Source organism: Taudactylus pleione, unplaced genomic scaffold (assembly GCF_031769625.1).
Source record: "Taudactylus pleione unplaced genomic scaffold, aTauple2 ptg000393l, whole genome shotgun sequence".
In the NCBI taxonomy this organism is placed as follows: Eukaryota; Metazoa; Chordata; class Amphibia; order Anura; family Myobatrachidae; genus Taudactylus; species Taudactylus pleione.
This window is the reverse complement of record NW_028284794.1, coordinates 1,101,867-1,123,723: the sequence shown is the minus strand read 5'-3', so window position 1 is coordinate 1,123,723 and position 21,857 is coordinate 1,101,867. Positions and strand designations below refer to the sequence as shown.

At 52.8% G+C, this 21,857-nt stretch overlaps 1 protein-coding gene across 1 annotated transcript in view; it reads right to left on the bottom strand.

The window, feature by feature from the left end:
- Positions 1 to 20,996, bottom strand: part of LOC148506837 (uncharacterized) — a 50,633-nt gene extending 29,637 nt beyond the window's left edge. The window contains exon 1 of the mRNA XM_088446083.1: positions 20,630 to 20,996. Within this exon, the coding sequence (XP_088302209.1) occupies positions 20,630 to 20,981 (352 nt within the window). The 5' untranslated portion in view covers positions 20,982 to 20,996. The remainder of the gene's footprint in view (positions 1 to 20,629) is intronic.
- Positions 20,997 to 21,857: the final 861 nt, after the last annotated feature.

The following is a 21,857-nucleotide window of genomic DNA, read 5'->3' as shown; positions in this document are numbered from 1 at the left end:
TCCCTCCCCCTGCAGGGTAACACAGTGACACAGATAGAAGGGAGCTTTGAGTCTGTCCCTCACCCTGCAGGGTGACACAGTGACAGAGACAAAAGAAGATATGAGCCTGTCCCTCACCCTGCAGAGTGACATAGTAACAAAGACAGAAGGGAGCTATGACACTGTCCACTCCCCCTGCAGGGTGACACAATGACATAGGCAGAAGGCAGCTATGACCCTGTCCCTCCCCCTGCAGGGTGACACAGTGACACAGATAGAAGGGAGCTATGAGCCATTCCCTCCCCCTACAAGGTGATACAGACAGAAGGGAGATATTTGTCTGCCCCTCCCCCTGCAGGGTGTCACAGTGACATAGAAAGAAGAAGCTATAAGTCTGCCCCTTCCCTAAAGGGTGACACAGAGAGAAGGTAGCTATGAGCCTGTTCCTCCCCCTGCAGAGTGACACATAGGGCTCTATTTACTACAATCCACATTACAATTATGGGAAATGCGATCTGCTTTACTAAAAATAAGTGATACTGGGGTTTGGAATAGAATTTTACTAATTCTACTCCAATTGCCCTGTAATAACTACAGGAAAAACTAAAATAATGTGAAAAGGGTGTGAAAACGCACTTTTTCACTTTATTTTAGAAAAAATAATGTTAATAAATAGAGCCCATAGACACAGACAGATGGGAACTATGACCCTGTCCCTCCCCCTGCAGAGTGACACAGTAACAAAGATAGAAGGGAGCTATGAGTCTGTCCCAACCCCTGCAGGGTGACACAGTGACACAGACAGAAATGAGCTATGACCCTGTCCCTCCCCCTGCAGGGTGACACAGTGACACAGATAGAAGGGAGCTATGAGTCTGTCCACTCCCCCTGCAGGGTGACACATTGACATAGTCAGAAGGGAGCTTTGAGTCTGTCCCTCCCCCTGCAGGGTGACACAGTGACATAGACAGTAGGGAGCTATGAGCCTGTCCCTCCCCCTGCAGGGTGACACAGACAGAAGGGAGCTATGAGCCTATCCCTCCCCCTGCTGGGTGACACAGTGACACAGACATTAGGGAGCTATGAGCCAATCCCTCCCCCTGCAGGGTGACAAATTGACAGACTAAAGGGAGCTATGAGTCTGTCCCTCCCCCTGCAGGGTGACACAGTGACACAGACAAAAAGTGAGCAATGAGACTATCCCTCCCCCTGCAGGGTGACACAGACAGAAGGGAGCTATGAGCCCGTCCCTCCCCTTGCAGGGTGACACAGTGACACAGACAGAAGGGAGCTATGAGTCTGTCCCTTCCCCTGCAGGGTGACACAGACAGAAGGTTGCTATGAGCCTGTCCCTCCCCCTGCAGGGTGACAAATTGACAGACAAAAGGGAGCTATGAGTCTGTCCCTCCCCCTGCAGGGTGACACAGTGACACAAACAGAAGGTAGCTATGACCCTGTCCCTCCCCCAGCAGGGTGACACAGTGACACAGACAGAAGAGAGCTATGAGCCATTCCCTCCCCCAACAAGGTGATACAGACAGAAGGGAGCTATTTGTCTGCCCCTCCCCACGCAGGGTGTCACAGTGACATAGAAAGAAGAAGCTATAAGTCTGCCCCTTCCCTAAAGGGTGACACAGAGAGAAGGTAGCTATGAGCCTGTCCCTCGCCCTGCAGGGTGAAACAGACAGTACGGAGCTATGAGCCTGTCCCTCCCCCTGCAGGGTGACACAGTAACAAAGATAGAAGGGAGCTATGAGTCTGTCCCTCCCCCTGCAGGATGACACAGTGACATAGACAGAAGGGAGCTATGAGCCTAACCTTCCCCCTGCAGGGTGACAAATTGAAAGACAAAAGGGAGCTATGAGTCTGTCCCTCCCCCTGCAGGGTGACACAGTGACACATACAGAAGTGAGCTATGACCCTGTCCCTCCCCCTGCAGGGTGACACAGTGACACAGATAGAAGGGAGCTGTGCGTCTGTCCACTCCCCCTGCAGGGTGACACAGTGACATAGTCAGAAAGGAGCTATGAGCCTGTCCCTCCCCCTGCAGGGTGAAAGAGTGACACAGACATTAGGGAGCTATGAGCCTATCCCTCCCCCTGCAGGGTGACAAATTGACAGACAAAAGGGAGCTATGACAAATTGATAGACAGAAGGGTGCTATGAGCCTGTCCCTCCCCCTGCAGGGTGACACAGTGACACAGACAGAATGGAGCTATGAGCCCGTCCTTTCCACTGCAGGGTGACACAGACAGAAGGGAGCTATGAGCCTATCCCTCCCCCTGCAGGGTGACAAATTGACAGACAAAGGGGTGCTATGAGTCTGTCCCTCCCCCGGCAGGGTGACACAGTAACAAAGACAGAAGGGAGCTATGAGTCTGTCCCTCCCCCTGCAGGGTGACACAGTGACAAAGACAGAAGGTAGCTATGAGCCTGTCGCTCACCCTGCAGGGTGAAACAGTGACACAGATAGTAGGGAGCTATGAGCCTATCCCTCCCCCTGCAGGGTGACAAATTGACAGACAATTGGGAGCTATGAGACTGTCCCTCCCCCTGCAGGGTGACACAGACAGTACGGAGCTTTGAGTTTGCCCCTCCCCCTGCAAGGTGAGAAAGTGACACAGACAAATGGTAGCTATGGGCCTGTTTCTCCCCCTGCAGAGTGACACATAGGGCTCTATTTACTACAATCCGCATATTGAATGCGGATTGTAGTGTGATATTACCGAGTGAATTTGCATTGCTAATTCAGGCAATATCACAGGGATTTGCTATAAATCCCTTGCAGGGACAGAGCTTGCGATAAAGCTCTGTCCCTGCGGATCCCATCCGCACTCTAGTCACGGTATTTTTGAAAAAAATACAGCGACTAAGAGCCCGCGCATGCGCCGACCCACCGTCGCTGCTACCCCCCACCGATGCTAAGCCCCGCCCCCGGCGCTAAGCCCCACCCCCACGATTGTGGACCCCCGCGACCCCCCCCCATGAACCCCCCCTTCATTACAATTACCTGCATCCTCCTGGCCTCCGGTGATCTTCTCTGGGCTTCCCGATCAGGTGATCTCCCATACTGCACTGGGACCCGATCACCTGATGATCGGGCCCCAGTGTACTATGGGAGACCAGCTGACGGGAGAGGAGCCATCACCGGAGGCCCGATCACCGGTCCCTGGATTCAGGTAAGTAAAAAAAATGTTAATTTTTTTTTTCTTTTTTTTACAGCAATCAGCTTGCGGTCTGCTTAGACCACATAGCTGATTACTGGTACCGGCTCCCGCCTCTGCTCTCCCTGTTAGAGCAGAGTGGGAGCCTGGTAACCGGGGGAGACCCTGGATAACGCCACCTCCAGGTGGCGTTATTTTCACAGGGCTTTCCCCGGTATTTTTTTACAATTTATTTTTAGTAACTTTGGCCAGATTACATTTCCCATTACAATTATGGGAAATGCGATCTGCTTTACTAAAAATAAGTGATACTGGGGTTTGGAGTAGAATTTTACTAATTCTACTCCAATTGCCCTGTAATAACTACAGGATAAACTAAAATAATATGAAAAGGGTGTGAAAACGCACTTTTTCACTTAATTTTAGTAAAAATAATGTTAATAAATAGAGCCCATAGACAAAGACAGATGGGAACTATGACCCTGTCCCTCCCCCTGCAGAGTGACACAGTAACAAAGATAGAAGGGAGCTATGAGTCTGTCCCAACCCCTGCAGGGTGACACAGTGACACAGACAGAAGTGAGCTATGACCCTGTCCCTCACCCTGCAGGGTGACACAGTGACACAGATAGAAGGGAGCTATGAGTCTGTCCCTCCCCCTGCAGGGTGACACAGTGACATAGACAGAAGGGAGATATGAGTCTGTCCCTCCCCCTGCAGGGTGACACAGACAGAAGGGAGCTATGAGCCTATCCCTTCCCCTGCTGGGTGACACAGTGACACAGACAGTAGGGAGCTATGAGCCAATCCCTCCCCCTGCAGGGTTACAAATTGACAGACAAAAGGGAGCTATGAGTCTGTCCCTCCCCCTGCAGGGTGACACAGTGACACAGACAAAAAGGGAGCAATGAGACTATCCCTCCCCCTGCAGGGTGACACAGTAACACAGACAGAAGGGAGCTATGAGCCCGTCCCTCCCCTTGCAGGGTGACACAGTGACACAGAGAGAAGGGAGCTATGAGTCTGTCCCTTCCCCTGCAGGGTGACAAAGACAGAAGGTTGCTATGAGCCTGTCCCTCCCCCTGCAGGGTGACAAATTGACAGACAAAAGGGAGCTATGAGTCTGTCCCTCCCCCTGCAGGGTGACACAGTGACGCAAACAGAAGGTAGCTATGACCCTGTCCCTCCCCCTGCAGGGTGACATAGTGACACAGATAGAAGGAAGCTATGAGCCTAACCCTCCCCCTGCAGGGTGACACAGTAACACAGACAGAAGGCAGCTATGACCCTGTCCCTCCCCCTGCAGGGTGACACAGTGACACAGATAGAAGGGAGCTATGAGCCTTTCCCTCCCCCTGCAGGGTGACACAGTGACACAGACAGAAGAGAGCTATGAGCCATTCCCTCCCCCAACAAGGTGATACAGACAGAAGGGAGCTATTTGTCTGCCCCTCCCCACGCAGGGTGTCACAGTGACATAGAAAGAAGAAGCTATAAGTCTGCCCCTTTCCTAAAGGGTGACACAGAGAGAAGGTAGCTATGAGCCTGTCCCTCGCCCTGCAGGGTGAAACAGACAGTACGGAGCTAGGAGCCTAACCCTCCCCCTGCAGGGTGACACAGTAACAAAGATAGAAGGGAGCTATGAGTCTGTCCCTCCCCTTGCAGGGTGACACAGTGACATAGACAGAAGGGAGCTATGAGCCTGTCCCTCCCCCTGCAGGATGACACAGTGACACATACAGAAGTGAGCTATGACCCTGTCCCTCCCCCTGCAGGTTGACACAGTGACACAGATAGAAGGGAGCTGTGAGTCTGTCCACTTCCCCTGCAGGGTGACACAGTGACACAGACAGAATGAAGCTATGAGCCCGTCCTTTCCCCTGCAGGGTGACACAGACAGAAGGGAGCTATGAGCCTATCCCTCCCCCTGCAGGGTGACAAATTGACAGACAAAGGGGTGCTATGAGTCTGTCCCTCCCCCGGCAGGGTGACACAGTTACAAAGACAGAAGGGAGATATGAGTCTGTCCCTCCCCCTGCAGGGTGACACAGTGACAAAGACAGAAGGTAGCTATGAGCCTGTCCCTCACCCTGCAGGGTGAAAGAGTGTCACAGACATTAGGGAGCTATGGCCCTCATTCAGAGCCGCTCGTTAGCGGCAGTACGCTCGTTCAGAGCGATGTTTGCACATCTGCGCATGCGTACGGTTTTTAGTACGCATGCGCGAACCAGTCAGTGCGGCCGAAAATCGTTTGTACGCTATATAGCGAGTGCCTGCTATTTTGAGTGACAGAATGAGGCGTATGTGGGTGGTAACAGGGGATGGTGCTTGAAAATGGGGAGTGGAGATCCGAACGCAGGCGTGCTTAAAGGTCAAAACGGGCGTTTTATGGGTGTGTATATTTAAAACAGCAGCGTCATTGACCACGTCACTGGGTTATTTTAGAGCCAGAACTGCTCGCAAATTTGTGGTAGCAAACACCAACCTCAAGAATAGCGAGCAGTTCATACGCTGGTCGATGTACTCGATTAATCTAATAAATAGCGGACATGACGTAGGATGCGAGCGGCCAGGGGGCGTTTTTAACAAATAAACGAGCGTATGTTTTGCTCGCTCGTTCAGACTTAGAGGTGTGAACAGACTACAATGTGCGTACGGATCATTTGAATAGCCACCCCTTGTTTTTAAACGAACGACCGCAAATAGCGAACGGCTCTGAATGAGGGCCTATGAGCCTATCCCTTCCCCTGCAGGGTGACAAATTGACAGACAAAAGGGAGCTATGACAAATTGATAGACAGAAGGGTGCTATGAGCCTGTCCCTCCCCCTGCAGGGTGACACAGTGACACAGACAGAAGGGAGCTATGAGCCTGTCCCTCACCCTGCAGGGTGAAACATTGACAAATACAGAAGGTAGCTATGAGCCTGTCCCTCACCCTGCAGGGTGAAACAGTGACACAGATAGTTGGGAGCTATGAGCCTATCCCTCCCCCTGCAGGGTGACAATTTGACAGACAAAAGGGAGCTATGAGTCTGTCCCACCCCCTGCAGTGTGACACAGTGACACAGACAGAAGGGAGCAATGAGCCTGTCCCTCCCCCTGCAGGGTGACACAGTGACACAGACAGAATGGAGCTATGAGCCCGTCCCTTCCCCTGCAGGGTGACACAGAGAGAAGGTAGCTATGAGCCTGTCCCTCGCCCTGCAGGGTGAAACAGACAGTACGGAGCTAGGAGCCTAACCCTCCCCCTGCAGGGTGACACAGTAACAAAGATAGAAGGGAGCTATGAGTCTGTCCCTCCCCTTGCAGGGTGACACAGTGACATAGACAGAAGGGAGCTATGAGCCTGTCCCTCCCCCTGCAGGATGACACAGTGATATAGACAGAAGGGAGCTATGAGCCTATCCTTCCCCCTGCAGGGTGACAAATTGAAAGACAAAAGGGAGCTATGAGTCTGTCCCTCCCCCTGCAGGGTGACACAGTGACACATACAGAAGTGAGCTATGACCCTGTCCCTCCCCCTGCAGGTTGACACAGATAGAAGGGAGCTGTGAGTCTGTCCACTCCCCCTGCAGGGTGACACAGTGACACAGACAGAATGAAGCTATGAGCCCGTCCTTTCCCCTGCAGGGTGACACAGACAGAAGGGAGCTATGAGCCTATCCCTCCCCCTGCAGGGTGACAAATTGACAGACAAAGGGGTGCTATGAGTCTGTCCCTCCCCCGGCAGGGTGACACAGTTACAAAGACAGAAGGGAGATATGAGTCTGTCCCTCCCCCTGCAGGGTGACACAGTGACACAGATAGAAGGGAGCTATGAGTCTGTCCACTCCCCCTGCAGGGTGACACATTGACATAGTCAGAAGGGAGCATTGAGTCTGTCCCTCCCCCTGCAGGGTGACACAGTGACATAGACAGTAGGGAGCTATGAGCCTGTCCCTCCCCCTGCAGGGTGACACAGACAGAAGGGAGCTATGAGCCTATCCCTCCCCCTGCTGGGTGACACAGTGACACAGACATTAGGGAGCTATGAGCCAATCCCTTCCCCTGCAGAGTGACAAATTGACAGACTAAAGGGAGCTATGAGTCTGTTCCTCCCCCTGCAGGGTGACACAGTGACACAGACAAAAAGAGAGCAATGAGACTATCCCTCCCCCTGCAGGGTGACACAGACAGAAGGTTGCTATGAGCCTGTCCCTCCCCCTGCAGGGTGACAAATTGACAGACTAAAGGGAGCTATGAGCCCGTCCCTCCCCTTGCAGGGTGACTCAGTGACACAGATAGAAGGGAGCTATGAGTCTGTCCCTTCCCCTGCAGGGTGACACAGACAGAAGGTTGCTATGAGCCTGTCCCTCCCCCTGCAGGGTGACAAATTGACAGACAAAAGGGAGCTATGAGTCTGTCCCTCCCCCTGCAGGGTGACACAGTGACACAAACAGAAGGTAGCTATGACCCTGTCCCTCCCCCTGCAGGGTGACACAGTGACACAGATAGAAGGAAGCTATGAGCCTAACCCTCCCCCTGCCTGGTGACACAGTGACACAGACAGAAGAGAGCTATGAGCCATTCCCTCCCCCAACAAGGTGATACAGACAGAAGGGAGCTATTTGTCTCCCCCTCCCCACGCAGGGTGTCACAGTGACATAGAAAGAAGAAGCTATAAGTATGCCCCTTCCCTAAAGGGTGACACAGAGAGAAGGTAGCTATGAGCCTGTCCCTCGCCCTGCAGGGTGAAACAGACAGTACGGAGCTATGAGCCTGTCCCTCCCCCTGCAGGGTGACACAGTAACAAAGATAGAAGGGAGCTATCAGTCTGTCCCTCCCCTTGAAGTGTGACACAGTGACATAAACAGAAGGGAGCAATGAGCCTGTCCCTCCCCCTGCAGGATGACACAGTGACATAGACAGAAGGGAGCAATGAGCCTATCCTTCCCCCTGCAGGGTGACAAATTGAAAGACAAAAGGGAGCTATGAGTCTGTCCCTCCCCCTGCAGGGTGACACAGTGACACATACAGAAGTGAGCTATGACCCTGTCCCTCCCCCTGCAGGGTGACACAGTGACACAGATAGAAGGGAGCTGTGCGTCTGTCCACTCCCCCTGCAGGGTGACACAGTGACATAGTCAGAAAGGAGCTATGAGCCTGTCCCTCCCCCTGCAGGGTGAAAGAGTGACACAGACATTAGGGAGCTATGAGCCTATCCCTCCCCCTGCAGGGTGACAAATTGACAGACAAAAGGGAGCTATGACAAATTGATAGACAGAAGGGTGCTATGAGCCTGTCCCTCCCCCTGCAGGGTGACACAGTGACACAGACAGAATGGAGCTATGAGCCCGTCCTTTCCACTGCATGGTGACACAGACAGAAGGGAGCTATGAGCCTATCCCTCCCCCTGCAGGGTGACAAATTGACAGACAAAGGGGTGCTATGAGTCTGTCCCTCCCCCGGCAGGGTGACACAGTAACAAAGACAGAAGGGAGCTATGAGTCTGTCCCTCCCCCTGCAGGGTGACACAGTGACAAAGACAGAAGGTAGCTATGAGCCTGTCCCTCACCCTGCAGGGTGAAACAGTGACACAGATAGTAGGGAGCTATGAGCCTATCCCTCCCCCTGCAGGGTGACAAATTGACAGACAATTGGGAGCTATGAGACTGTCCCTCCCCCTGCAGGGTGACACAGACAGTACGGAGCTTTGAGTTTGCCCCTCCCCCTGCAAGGTGAGAAAGTGACACAGACAAATGGTAGCTATGGGCCTGTTCCTCCCCCTGCAGAGTGACACATAGGGCTCTATTTACTACAATCCGCATATTGAATGCGGATTGTAGTGTGATATTACCGAGTGAATTTGCATTGCTAATTCAGGCAATATCACAGGGATTTGCTATAAATCCCTTGCAGGGACAGAGCTTGCGATAAAGCTCTGTCCCTGCGGATCCCATCCGCACTCTAGTCACGGTATTTTTGAAAAAAATACAGCGACTAAGAGACCGCGCATGCGCCGACCCACCGTCGCTGCTACCCCCCACCGATGCTAAGCCCCGCCCCCGGTGCTAAGCCCCACCCCCACGATTGTGGACCCCCGCGACCCCCCCCGTGAACCCCCCCTTCATTACAATTACCTGCATCCTCCTGGCCTCCGGTGATCTTCTCAGGGCTTCCCGATCAGGTGATCTCCCATACTGCACTGGGACCTGATCACCTGATGATCGGGCCCCAGTGTACTATGGGAGACCAGCTGACGGGAGAGGAGCCATCACCGGAGGCCCGATCACCGGTCCCTGGATTCAGGTAAGTAAAAAAAAAAATGTAAATTTTTTTTTTCTTTTTTTTACAGCAATCAGCTTGCGGTCTGCTTAGACCACATAGCTGATTACTGGTACCGGCTCCCGCCTCTGCTCTCCCTGTTAGAGCAGAGTGGGAGCCTGGTAACCGGGGGAGACCCTGGATAACGCCACCTCCAGGTGGCGTTATTTTCACAGGGCTTTCCCCTGTATTTTTTTACAATTTATTTTTAGTAACTTTGGCCAGATTACATTTCCCATTACAATTATGGGAAATGCGATCTGCTTTACTAAAAATAAGTGATACTGGGGTTTGGAGTAGAATTTTACTAATTCTACTCCAATTGCCCTGTAATAACTACAGGATAAACTAAAATAATATGAAAAGGGTGTGAAAACGCACTTTTTCACTTAATTTTAGTAAAAATAATGTTAATAAATAGAGCCCATAGACAAAGACAGATGGGAACTATGACCCTGTCCCTCCCCCTGCAGAGTGACACAGTAACAAAGATAGAAGGGAGCTATGAGTCTGTCCCAACCCCTGCAGGGTGACACAGTGACACAGACAGAAGTGAGCTATGACCCTGTCCCTCACCCTGCAGGGTGACACAGTGACACAGATAGAAGGGAGCTATGGGTCTGTCCCTCCTCCCTGCAGGGTGACACAGTGACATAGACAGAAGGGAGATATGAGTCTGTCCCTCCCCCTGCAGGGTGACACAGACAGAAGGGAGCTATGAGCCTATCCCTTCCCTTGCTGGGTGACACAGTGACACAGACAGTAGGGAGCTATGAGCCAATCCCTCCCCCTGCAGGGTTACAAATTGACAGACAAAAGGGAGCTATGAGTCTGTCCCTCCCCCTGCAGGGTGACACAGTGACGCAAACAGAAGGTAGCTATGACCCTGTCCCTCCCCCTGCAGGGTGACATAGTGACACAGATAGAAGGAAGCTATGAGCCTAACCCTCCCCCTGCAGGGTGACACAGTAACACAGACAGAAGGCAGCTATGACCCTGACCCTCCCCCTGCAGGGTGACACAGTGACACAGATAGAAGAGAGCTATGAGCCTTTCCCTCCCCCTGCAGGGTGACACAGTGACACAGACAGAAGAGAGCTATGAGCCATTCCCTCCCACAACAAGGTGATACAGACAGAAGGGAGCTATTTGTCTGCCCCTCCCCACGCAGGGTGTCACAGTGACATAGAAAGAAGAAGCTATAAGTCTGCCCCTTTCCTAAAGGGTGACACAGAGAGAAGGTAGCTATGAGCCTGTCCCTCGCCCTGCAGGGTGAAACAGACAGTACGGAGCTAGGAGCCTAACCCTCCCCCTGCAGGGTGACACAGTAACAAAGATAGAAGGGAGCTATGAGTCTGTCCCTCCCCTTGCAGGGTGACACAGTGACATAGACAGAAGGGAGCTATGAGCCTGTCCCTCCCCCTGCAGGATGACAAAGTGATATAGACAGAAGGGAGCTATGAGCCTATCCTTCTCCCTGCAGGGTGACAAATTGAAAGACAAAAGGGAGCTATGAGTCTGTCCCTCCCCCTGCAGGGTGACACAGTGACACATACAGAAGTGAGCTATGACCCTGTCCCTCCCCCTGCAGGTTGACACAGTGACACAGATAGAAGGGAGCTGTGAGTCTGTCCACTCCCCCTGCAGGGTGACACAGTGACACAGACAGAATGAAGCTATGAGCCCGTCCTTTCCCCTGCAGGGTGACACAGACAGAAGGGAGCTATGAGCCTATCCCTCCCACTGCAGGGTGACAAATTGACAGACAAAGGGGTGCTATGAGTCTGTCCCTCCCCCGGCAGGGTGACACAGTTACAAAGACAGAAGGGAGATATGAGTCTGTCCCTCCCCCTGCAGGGTGACACAGTGACAAAGACAGAAGGTAGCTATGAGCCTGTCCCTCACCCTGCAGGGTGAAAGAGTGTCACAGACATTAGGGAGCTATGAGCCTATCCCTTCCCCTGCAGGGTGACAAATTGACAGACAAAAGGGAGCTATGACAAATTGATAGACAGAAGGGTGCTATGAGCCTGTCCCTCCCCCTGCAGGGTGACACAGTGACACAGACAGAAGGGAGCTATGAGCCTGTCCCTCACCCTGCAGGGTGAAACAGTGACAAAGACAGAAGGTAGCTATGAGCCTGTCCCTCACCCTGCAGGGTGAATCAGTGACACAGATAGTAGGGAGCTATGAGCCTATCCCTCCCCCTGCAGGGTGACAATTTGACAGACAAAAGGGAGCTATGAGTCTGTCCCACCCCCTGCAGTGTGACACAGTGACACAGACAGAAGGGAGCAATGAGCCTGTCCCTCCCCCTGCAGGGTGACACAGTGACACAGACAGAATGGATCTATGAGCCCGTCCCTTCCCCTGCAGGGTGACACAAAGAGAAGGTAGCTATGAGCCTGTCCCTCGCCCTGCAGGGTGAAACAGACAGTACGGAGCTAGGAGCCTAACCCTCCCCCTGCAGGGTGACACAGTAACAAAGATAGAAGGGAGCTATGAGTCTGTCCCTCCCCTTGCAGGGTGACACAGTGACATAGACAGAAGGGAGCTATGAGCCTGTCCCTCGCCCTGCAGGGTGAAACAGACAGTACGGAGCTAGGAGCCTAACCCTCCCCCTGCAGGGTGACACAGTAACAAAGATAGAAGGGAGCAATGAGCCTGTCCCTCCCCCTGCAGGGTGACACAGTGACACAGACAGAATGGAGCTATGAGCCCGTCCCTTCCCCTGCAGGGTGACACAGAGAGAAGGTAGCTATGAGCCTGTCCCTCGCCCTGCAGGGTGAAACAGGCAGTACGGAGCTAGGAGCCTAACCCTCCCCCTGCAGGGTGACACAGTAACAAAGATAGAAGGGAGCTATGAGTCTGTCCCTCCCCTTGCAGGGTGACACAGTGACATAGACAGAAGGGAGCTATGAGCCTGTCCCTACCCCTGCAGGATGACACAGTGATATAGACAGAAGGGAGCTATGAGTCTGTCCACTCCCCCTGCAGGGTGACACAGTGACACAGACAGAATGAAGCTATGAGCCCGTCCTTTCCCCTGCAGGGTGACAAATTGAAAGACAAAAGGGAGCTATGAGTCTGTCCCTCCCCCTGCAGGGTGACACAGTGACACATACAGAAGTGAGCTATGACCCTGTCCCTCCCCCTGCAGGTTGACACAGTGACACAGATAGAAGGGAGCTGTGAGTCTGTCCACTCCCCCTGCAGGGTGACACAGTGACACAGACAGAATGAAGCTATGAGCCCGTCCTTTCCCCTGCAGGGTGACACAGACAGAAGGGAGCTATGAGCCTATCCCTCCCCCTGAAGGGTGACAAATTGACAGACAAAGGGGTGCTATGAGTCTGTCCCTCCCCTGGCAGGGTGACACAGTTACAAAGACAGAAGGGAGATATGAGTCTGTCCCTCCCCCTGCAGGGTGACACAGTGACACAGATAGAAGGGAGCTTTGAGTCTGTCCACTCCCCCTGCAGGGTGACACATTGACATAGTCAGAAGGGAGCTTTGAGTCTGTCCCTCCCCATGCAGGGTGACACAGTGACATAGACAGTAGGGAGCTATGAGCCTGTCCCTCCCCCTGCAGGGTGACACAGACAGAAGGGAGCTATGAGCCTATCCCTCACCCTGCTGGGTGACACAGTGACACAGACATTAGGGAGCTATGAGCCAATCCCTCCCCCTGCAGGGTGACAAATTGACAGACTAAAGGGAGCTATGAGTCTGTCCCTCCCCCTGCAGGGTGACACAGTGACACAGACAAAAAGAGAGCAATGAGACTATCCCTCCCCCTGCAGGGTGACACAGACAGAAGGGAGCTATGAGCCCGTCCCTCCCCTTGCAGGGTGACACAGTAACACAGACAGAAGGGAGCTATGAGTCTGTCCCTTCCCCTGCAGGGTGACACAGACAGAAGGTTGCTTTGAGCCTGTCCCTCCCCCTGCAGGGTGACAAATTGACAGACAAATGGGAGCTATGAGTCTGTCCCTCCCCCTGCAGGGTGACACAGTGACACAAACAGAAGGTAGCTATGACCCTGTCCCTCCCCCTGCAGGGTGACACAGTGACACAGATAGAAGGAAGCTATGAGCCATTCCCTCCCCCAACAAGGTGATACAGACAGAAGGGAGCTATTTGTCTGCCCATACCCACGCAGGGTGTCACAGTGACATAGAAAGAAGAAGCTATAAGTCTGCCCCTTCCCTAAAGGGTGACACAGAGAGAAGGTAGCTATGAGCCTGTCCCTCGCCCTGCAGGGTGAAACAGACAGTACGGAGCTATGAGCCTGTCCCTCCCCCTGCAGGGTGACACAGTAACAAAGATAGAAGGGAGCTATCAGTCTGTCCCTCCCCTTGAAGGGTGACACAGTGACATAGACAGAAGGGAGCGATGAGCCTGTCCCTCCCCCTGCAGGATGACACAGTGACATAGACAGAAGGGAGCTATGAGCCTATCCTTCCCCCTGCAGGGTGACAAATTGAAAGACAAAAGGGAGCTATGAGTCTGTCCCTCCCCCTGCAGGGTGACACAGTGACACATACAGAAGTGAGCTATGACCCTGTCCCTCCCCCTGCAGAGTGACACAGTGACACAGATAGAAGGGAGCTGTGCGTCTGTCTACTCCCCCTGCAGGGTGACACAGTGACATAGTCAGAAAGGAGCTATGAGCCTGTCCCTCCCCCTGCAGGGTGAAAGAGTGACACAGACATTAGGGAGCTATGAGCCTATCCCTCCCCCTGCAGGGTGACAAATTGACAGACAAAAGGGAGCTATGACAAATTGATAGACAGAAGGGTGCTATGAGCCTGTCCCTCCCCCTGCAGGGTGACACAGTGACACAGACAGAATGGAGCTATGAGCTCGTCCTTTCCACTGCAGGGTGACACAGACAGAAGGGAGCTATGAGCCTATCCCTCCCCCTGCAGGGTGACAAATTGACAGACAAAGGGGTGCTATGAGTCTGTCCCTCCCCCGGCAGGGTGACACAGTAACAAAGACAGAAGGGAGCTATGAGTCTGTCCCTCCCCCTGCAGGGTGACACAGTGACAAAGACAGAAGGTAGCTATGAGCCTGTCCCTCACCCTGCAGGGTGAAACAGTGACACAGATAGTAGGGAGCTATGAGCCTATCCCTCCCCCTGCAGGGTGACAAATTGACAGACAATTGGGAGCTATGAGACTGTCCCTCCCCCTGCAGGGTGACACAGACAGTACGGAGCTTTGAGTTTGCCCCTCCCCCTGCAAGGTGAGAAAGTGACACAGACAATTGGTAGCTATGGGCCTGTTCCTCCCCCTGCAGAGTGACACATAGGGCTCTATTTACTACAATCCGCATATTGAATGCGGATTGTAGTGTGATATTACCGAGTGAATTTGCATTGCTAATTCAGGCAATATCACAGGGATTTGCTATAATTCCCTTGCAGGGACAGAGCTTGCGATAAAGCTCTGTCCCTGCGGATCCCATCCGCACTCTAGTCACGGTATTTTTGAAAAAAATACAGCGACTAAGAGCCCGCGCATGCGCCGACCCACCGTCGCTGGTACCCCCCACCGATGCTAAGCCCCGCCCCCAGCGCTAAGCCCCACCCCCACGATTGTGGACCCCCGCGACCCCCCCCGTGAACCCCCCCTTCATTACAATTACCTGCATCCTCCTGGCCTCCGGTGATCTTCTCTGGGCTTCCCGATCAGGTGATCTCCCATACTGCACTGGGACCCGATCACCTGATGATCGGGCCCCAGTGTACTATGGGAGACCAGCTGACGGGAGAGGAGCCATCACCGGAGGCCCGATCACCGGTCCCTGGATTCAGGTAAGTAAAAAAAAAAATGTTAATTTTTTTTTTCTTTTTTTTACAGCAATCAGCTTGCGGTCTGCTTAGACCACATAGCTGATTACTGGTACCGGCTCCCGCCTCTGCTCTCCCTGTTAGAGCAGAGTGGGAGCCTGGTAACCGGGGGAGACCTGGATAACGCCACCTCCAGGTGGCGTTATTTTCATAGGGCTTTCCCCTGTATTTTTTTACAATTTATTTTTAGTAACTTTGGCCAGATTACATTTCCCATTACAATTATGGGAAATGCGATCTGCTTTACTAAAAATAAGTGATACTGGGGTTTGGGGTAGAATTTTACTAATTCTACTCCAATTGCCCTGTAATAACTACAGGATAAACTAAAATAATATGAAAAGGGTGTGAAAACGCACTTTTTCACTTAATTTTAGTAAAAATAATGTTAATAAATAGAGCCCATAGACAAAGACAGATGGGAACTATGACCCTGTCCCTCCCCCTGCAGAGTGACACAGTAACAAAGATAGAAGGGAGCTATGAGTCTGTCCCAACCCCTGCAGGGTGACACAGTGACACAGACAGAAGTGAGCTATGACCCTGTCCCTCACCCTGCAGGGTGACACAGTGACACAGATAGAAGGGAGCTATGAGTCTGTCCCTCCCCCTGCAGGGTGACACAGTGACATAGACAGAAGGGAGATATGAGTCTGTCCCTCCCCCTGCAGGGTGACACAGACAGAAGGGAGCTATGAGCCTATCCCTTCCCCTGCTGGGTGACACAGTGACACAGACAGTAGGGAGCTATGAGCCAATCCCTCACCCTGCAGGGTTACAAATTGACAGACAAAAGGGAGCTATGAGTCTGTCCCTCCCCCAGCAGGGTGACACAGTGACACAGACAAAAAGGGAGCAATGAGACTATCCCTCCCCCTGCAGGGTGACACAGTAACACAGACAGAAGGGAGCTATGAGCCCGTCCCTCCCCTTGCAGGGTGACACAGTGACACAGACAGAAGGGAGCTATGAGTCTGTCCCTTCCCCTGCAGGGTGACACAGACAGAAGGTTGCTATGAGCCTGTCCCTCCCCCTGCAGGGTGACAAATTGACAGACAAAAGGGAGCTATGAGTCTGTCCCTCCCCCTGCAGGGTGACACAGCGACGCAAACAGAAGGTAGCTATGACCCTGTCCCTCCCCCTGCAGGGTGACATAGTGACAGATAGAAGGAAGCTATGAGCCTAACCCTCCCCCTGCAGGGTGACACAGTAACACAGACAGAAGGCAGCTATGACCCTGTCCCTCCCCCTGCAGGGTGACACAGTGACACAGATAGAAGGGAGCTATGAGCCTTTCCCTCCCCCTGCAGGTTGACACAGTGACACAGACAGAAGAGAGCTATGAGCCTGTCCCTCCCCCAACAAGGTGATACAGACAGAAGGGAGCTATTTGTCTGCCCCTACCCACGCAGGGTGTCACAGTGACATAGAAAGAAGAAGCTATAAGTCTGCCCCTTTCTTAAAGGGTGACACAGAGAGAAGGTAGCTATGAGCCTGTCCCTCGCCCTGCAGGGTGAAACAGGCAGTACGGAGCTAGGAGCCTAACCCTCCCCCTGCAGTGTGACACAGTAACAAAGATAGAAGGGAGCTATGAGTCTGTCCCTCCCCTTGCAGGGTGACACAGTGACATAGACAGAAGGGAGCTATGAGCCTGTCCCTCCCCCTGCAGGATGACACAGTGATATAGACAGAAGGGAGCTATGAGCCTATCCTTCCCCCTGCAGGGTGACAAATTGAAAGACAAAAGGGAGCTATGAGTCTGTCCCTCCCCCTGCAGGGTGACACAGTGACACATACAGAAGTGAGCTATGACCCTGTCCCTCCCCCTGCAGGTTGACACAGTGACACAGATAGAAGGGAGCTGTGAGTCTGTCCACTCCCCCTGCAGGGTGACACAGTGACACAGACAGAATGAAGCTATGAGCCCGTCCTTTCCCCTGCAGGGTGACACAGACAGAAGGGAGCTATGAGCCTATCCCTCCCCCTGCAGGGTGACAAATTGACAGACAAAGGGGTGCTATGAGTCTGTCCCTCCCCCGGCAGGGTGACACAGTTACAAAGACAGAAGGGAGATATGAGTCTGTCCCTCCCCCTGCAGGGTGACACAGTGACAAAGACAGAAGGTAGCTATGAGCCTGTCCCTCACCCTGCAGGGTGAAAGAGTGTCACAGACATTAGGGAGCTATGAGCCTATCCCTTCCCCTGCAGGGTGACAAATTGACAGACAAAAGGGAGCTATGACAAATTGATAGACAGAAGGGTGCTATGAGCCTGTCCCTCCCCCTGCAGGGTGACACAGTGACACAGACAGAAGGGAGCTATGAGCCTGTCCCTCACCCTGCAGGGTGAAACAGTGACACAGATAGTAGGGAGCTATGAGCCTATCCCTCCCCCTGCAGGGTGACAATTTGACAGACAAAAGGGAGCTATGAGTCTGTCCCACCCCCTGCAGTGTGACACAGTGACACAGACAGAAGGGAGCAATGAGCCTGTCCCTCCACCTGCAGGGTGACACAGTGACACAGACAGAATGGAGCTATGAGCCCGTCCCTTCCCTTGCAGGGTGACACAGAGAGAAGGTAGCTATGAGCCTGTCCCTCGCCCTGCAGGGTGAAACAGGCAGTACGGAGCTAGGAGCCTAACCCTCCCCCTGCAGGGTGACACAGTGACACAGATAGAAGGGAGCTGTGAGTCTGTCCACTCCCCCGGCAGGGTGACACAGTTACAAAGACAGAAGGTAGCTATGAGCCTGTCCCTCACCCTGCAGGGTGAAAGAGTGTCACAGACATTAGGGAGCTATGAGCCTATCCCTTCCCCTGCAGGGTGACAAATTGACAGACAAAAGGGAGCTATGAGCCTGTCCCTCCCCCTGCAGGGTGACACAGTGACACAGACAGAAGGGAGCTATGAGCCTGTCCCTCCCCCTGCAGTGTGACACAGTGACACAGACAGATGGGGGCTATGAGCCTGTCCCTCACCCTGCAGGGTGAAACAGTGACACAGATAGTAGGGAGCTTGAGTCTGTCCCTTCCCCTGCAGTGTGACACAGAAAGAAGGGAGCTATGAGTCTATCCCTTACCCTGCAGGGTGAAACAGTGACACAGATAGTAGGGAGCTATGAGTCTGTCCCTCCCCCTGCAGGGTGACAATTTGACAGACAAAAGGGAGCTATGAGTCTGTCCCACCCCCTGCAGTGTGACACAGTGACACAGACAGAAGGGAGCAATGAGCCTGTCCCTCCCCCTGCAGGGTGACACAGTGACACAGACAGAATGGAGCTATGAGCCCGTCCCTTCCCTTGCAGGGTGACACAGAGAGAAGGTAGCTATGAGCCTGTCCCTCGCCCTGCAGGGTGAAACAGGCAGTACGGAGCTAGGAGCCTAACCCTCCCCCTGCAGGGTGACACAGTAACAAAGATAGAAGGGAGCTATGAGTCTGTCCCTCCCCTTGCAGGGTGACACAGTGACATAGACAGAAGGGAGCTATGAGCCTGTCCCTCCCCCTGCAGGGTGACAAATTGAAAGACAAAAGGGAGCTATGAGTCTGTCCCTCCCCCTGCAGGGTGACACAGTGACACATACAGAAGTGAGCTATGACCCTGTCCCTCCCCCTGCAGGTTGACACAGTGACACAGATAGAAGGGAGCTGTGAGTCTGTCCACTCCCCCTGCAGGGTGACACAGTGACACAGACAGAATGAAGCTATGAGCCCGTCCTTTCCCCTGCAGGGTGACACAGACAGAAGGGAGCTATGAGCCTATCCCTCCCCCTGCAGGGTGACAAATTGACAGACAAAGGGGTGCTATGAGTCTGTCCCTCCCCCGGCAGGGTGACACAGTTACAAAGACAGAAGGTAGCTATGAGCCTGTCCCTCACCCTGCAGGGTGAAAGAGTGTCACAGACATTAGGGAGCTATGAGCCTATCCCTTCCCCTGCAGGGTGACAAATTGACAGACAAAAGGGAGCTATGAGCCTGTCCCTCCCCCTGCAGGGTGACACAGTGACACAGACAGAAGGGAGCTATGAGCCTGTCCCTCCCCCTGCAGTGTGACACAGTGACACAGACAGATGGGGGCTATGAGCCTGTCCCTCACCCTGCAGGGTGAAACAGTGACACAGATAGTAGGGAGCTATGAGTCTGTCCCTTCCCCTGCAGTGTGACACAGAAAGAAGGGAGCTATGAGTCTATCCCTCACCCTGCAGGGTGAAACAGTGACACAGATAGTAGGGAGCTATGAGTCTGTCCCTCCCCCTGCAGGGTGACACAGTGACACAGACAAAAGTGACCTATGACCCTGTCCCTCCCCCTGCAGGGTGACACTGTGACATAGACAGAAGGGAGCTATGAGCCTGTCCCTCCCCCTATAGTGTGACACAGTGACACAGATAGAAGAGAGATATGAGCTTGTTCCTCCCCCTGCAGGGTAACACAGTGACACAGATAGAAGGGAGCTATGAGTCTGTCCCTCCCCCTGCAGGGTGACAAAGTGACATATACAGAAGGGAGCTATGAGCCTATCCCTCCCCCTGCAGGGTGACACAGTGACACAGACAGAAGGGAGCTATGAGCTTGTCCCTCCACCAGCAGGTTGACACAGTGACACAGACAGAAGTGAGCTATGAGCCTGTCCCTCCCCCTGTAGGGTGACAGAGTGACATAGTAGGGAGCTATAATTTTGCCCCTCCCCCTGTAAGGTGAGAAAGTGACACAGACAGATGGTAGCTATGAGCCTGTTCCTCCCCCTGCAGACTGGCACAGTGACAAAGATAGAAGGGAGCTATGAGTCTGTCTACTACCCCTGCAGTGTGACACAGTGACATAGACAGAAGGGAGCTATGAGCCCATCCCTCCTCCTGCTGGTTGAAACAGTGACACAGACAGAAGTGAGCTATGAGCCTGTCCCTCCCCCTGTAGGGTGACAGAGTGACATAGTAGGGAGCTATAATTTTGCCCCTCCCCCTGCAAGGTGACACAGTGACACAGACAGAAGGGAGCTATGAGCCTGTTCCTCCCCCTGCAGACTGACACAGTGACAAAGATAGAAGGGAGCTATGAGTCTGTCTACTACCCCTGCAGGGTGACACAGTGACATAGACAGAAGGGAGCTATGAGCCCGTCCCTCCCCCTGCAGGGTGAAACAGTGACACAGATAGAAGAGAGCAATGAGCTTGTCCCTCCCCCTGCAGGGTGACACAGTGACACAGATAGAAGGGAGCTATGAGTCTGTCCCTCCCCGTGCAGGGTGACACAGTGACACAGACAGAAGGGAGCTATGAGTCTGTCCCTCCCCCTGCAGGGTGACACAGTGACACAGAGTGTTTTACCTTTGAAGTATATATATGTTCCATGAACATTTTGCCAATGTTGTTCTTTATCTCTGATTCTTCTATTATTTTCTATGTGGACCAGACAGCAGAACATGGGACCATCTGTCCTCCTTAGTTTCCGGATTCTGATAGTCACTGTTCTCTTTTCTTTAGGGTTTCCCACCAATGAGATCCGTCCTGTGTAGTTATTATGTGTCCATCCTTCTGTGTGATTGTAAATGAAGTCTTTTTTCCAGCAGGGGCTGGATTTTCCCCCTTTCCAGTGCACTCTGACCACTGTGGAGCTGTCCCAGTCCTTGGGATAACTGAAGTTACATGGAAGAGTCACTGATCCTCCTTCCTCCTCCATTATTATACCTGGTTGTTCTGTACAATATGCATTATCTGGGTCACAATAGGCTCCTCCTAATGGGAGGAAGAATCATTTATTTTCTAAAAATGTATAAAAATTTCTTACATTTGTAAACTTGGTTAAGGGTTAAATGAAATACAGTATTAATAGACATACATATTCTGAGGTAAAACATGCTGAATTTGTTCATTCTTTGGTCCCCATTTACAAACGAAGTATAACCCCTTTAGCGCTCGCTAAACGGGTTATACCATTTTGCTGTATTTAGTAAACAGTGGTAATCTTAGATTACCGCTGTTTGTACAGCATCGCTCTCGCCATCTAAAAGATGGCGAGAGCGATGCGGCCCCCATTGCCGGCAATGGAGACCCGGCGGTGCCTTTCCGGCTTCAACGAAGCCTTCCAGGCACTGCCGGGTCTCCCTGTCATGCACATGCGCAGACGGACCGTCGCGCATGCGCATGACCCTGAAGCCCCGTCGCTGGCAGCGTTAGGCATTTATAAAAAGGTGCTGCTAGCAGACTGACAGGGGGTAAATTTACTAATCTGAGAGTTTTTAGAAGTGAGTTTTAAAAGTGATATTGCCCATAGCAACGAATCAGATTCTAGCTATTATCTTCTAGAAGGTGCTAGTTAAATGTTCAGTATAATCTGATTGGTTGCTATGGGCAACATCACTTTTAAAGCTCACCTCTAAAAACTCTCACTTTAGTAAATTTACCCCTTAGTGTGGAGATTACTGTCCTTCCTTCAGCCCCACTCCCCCTGTGTCCTGACCAGCAGCCAGGCGGTCAGGCACAGGGGGGTGGAGTTGGAGAGGGAACAGGGAAACTGTCACAGCAGGAGCTGTGAAGCTGGAGATCCTGAATAGCA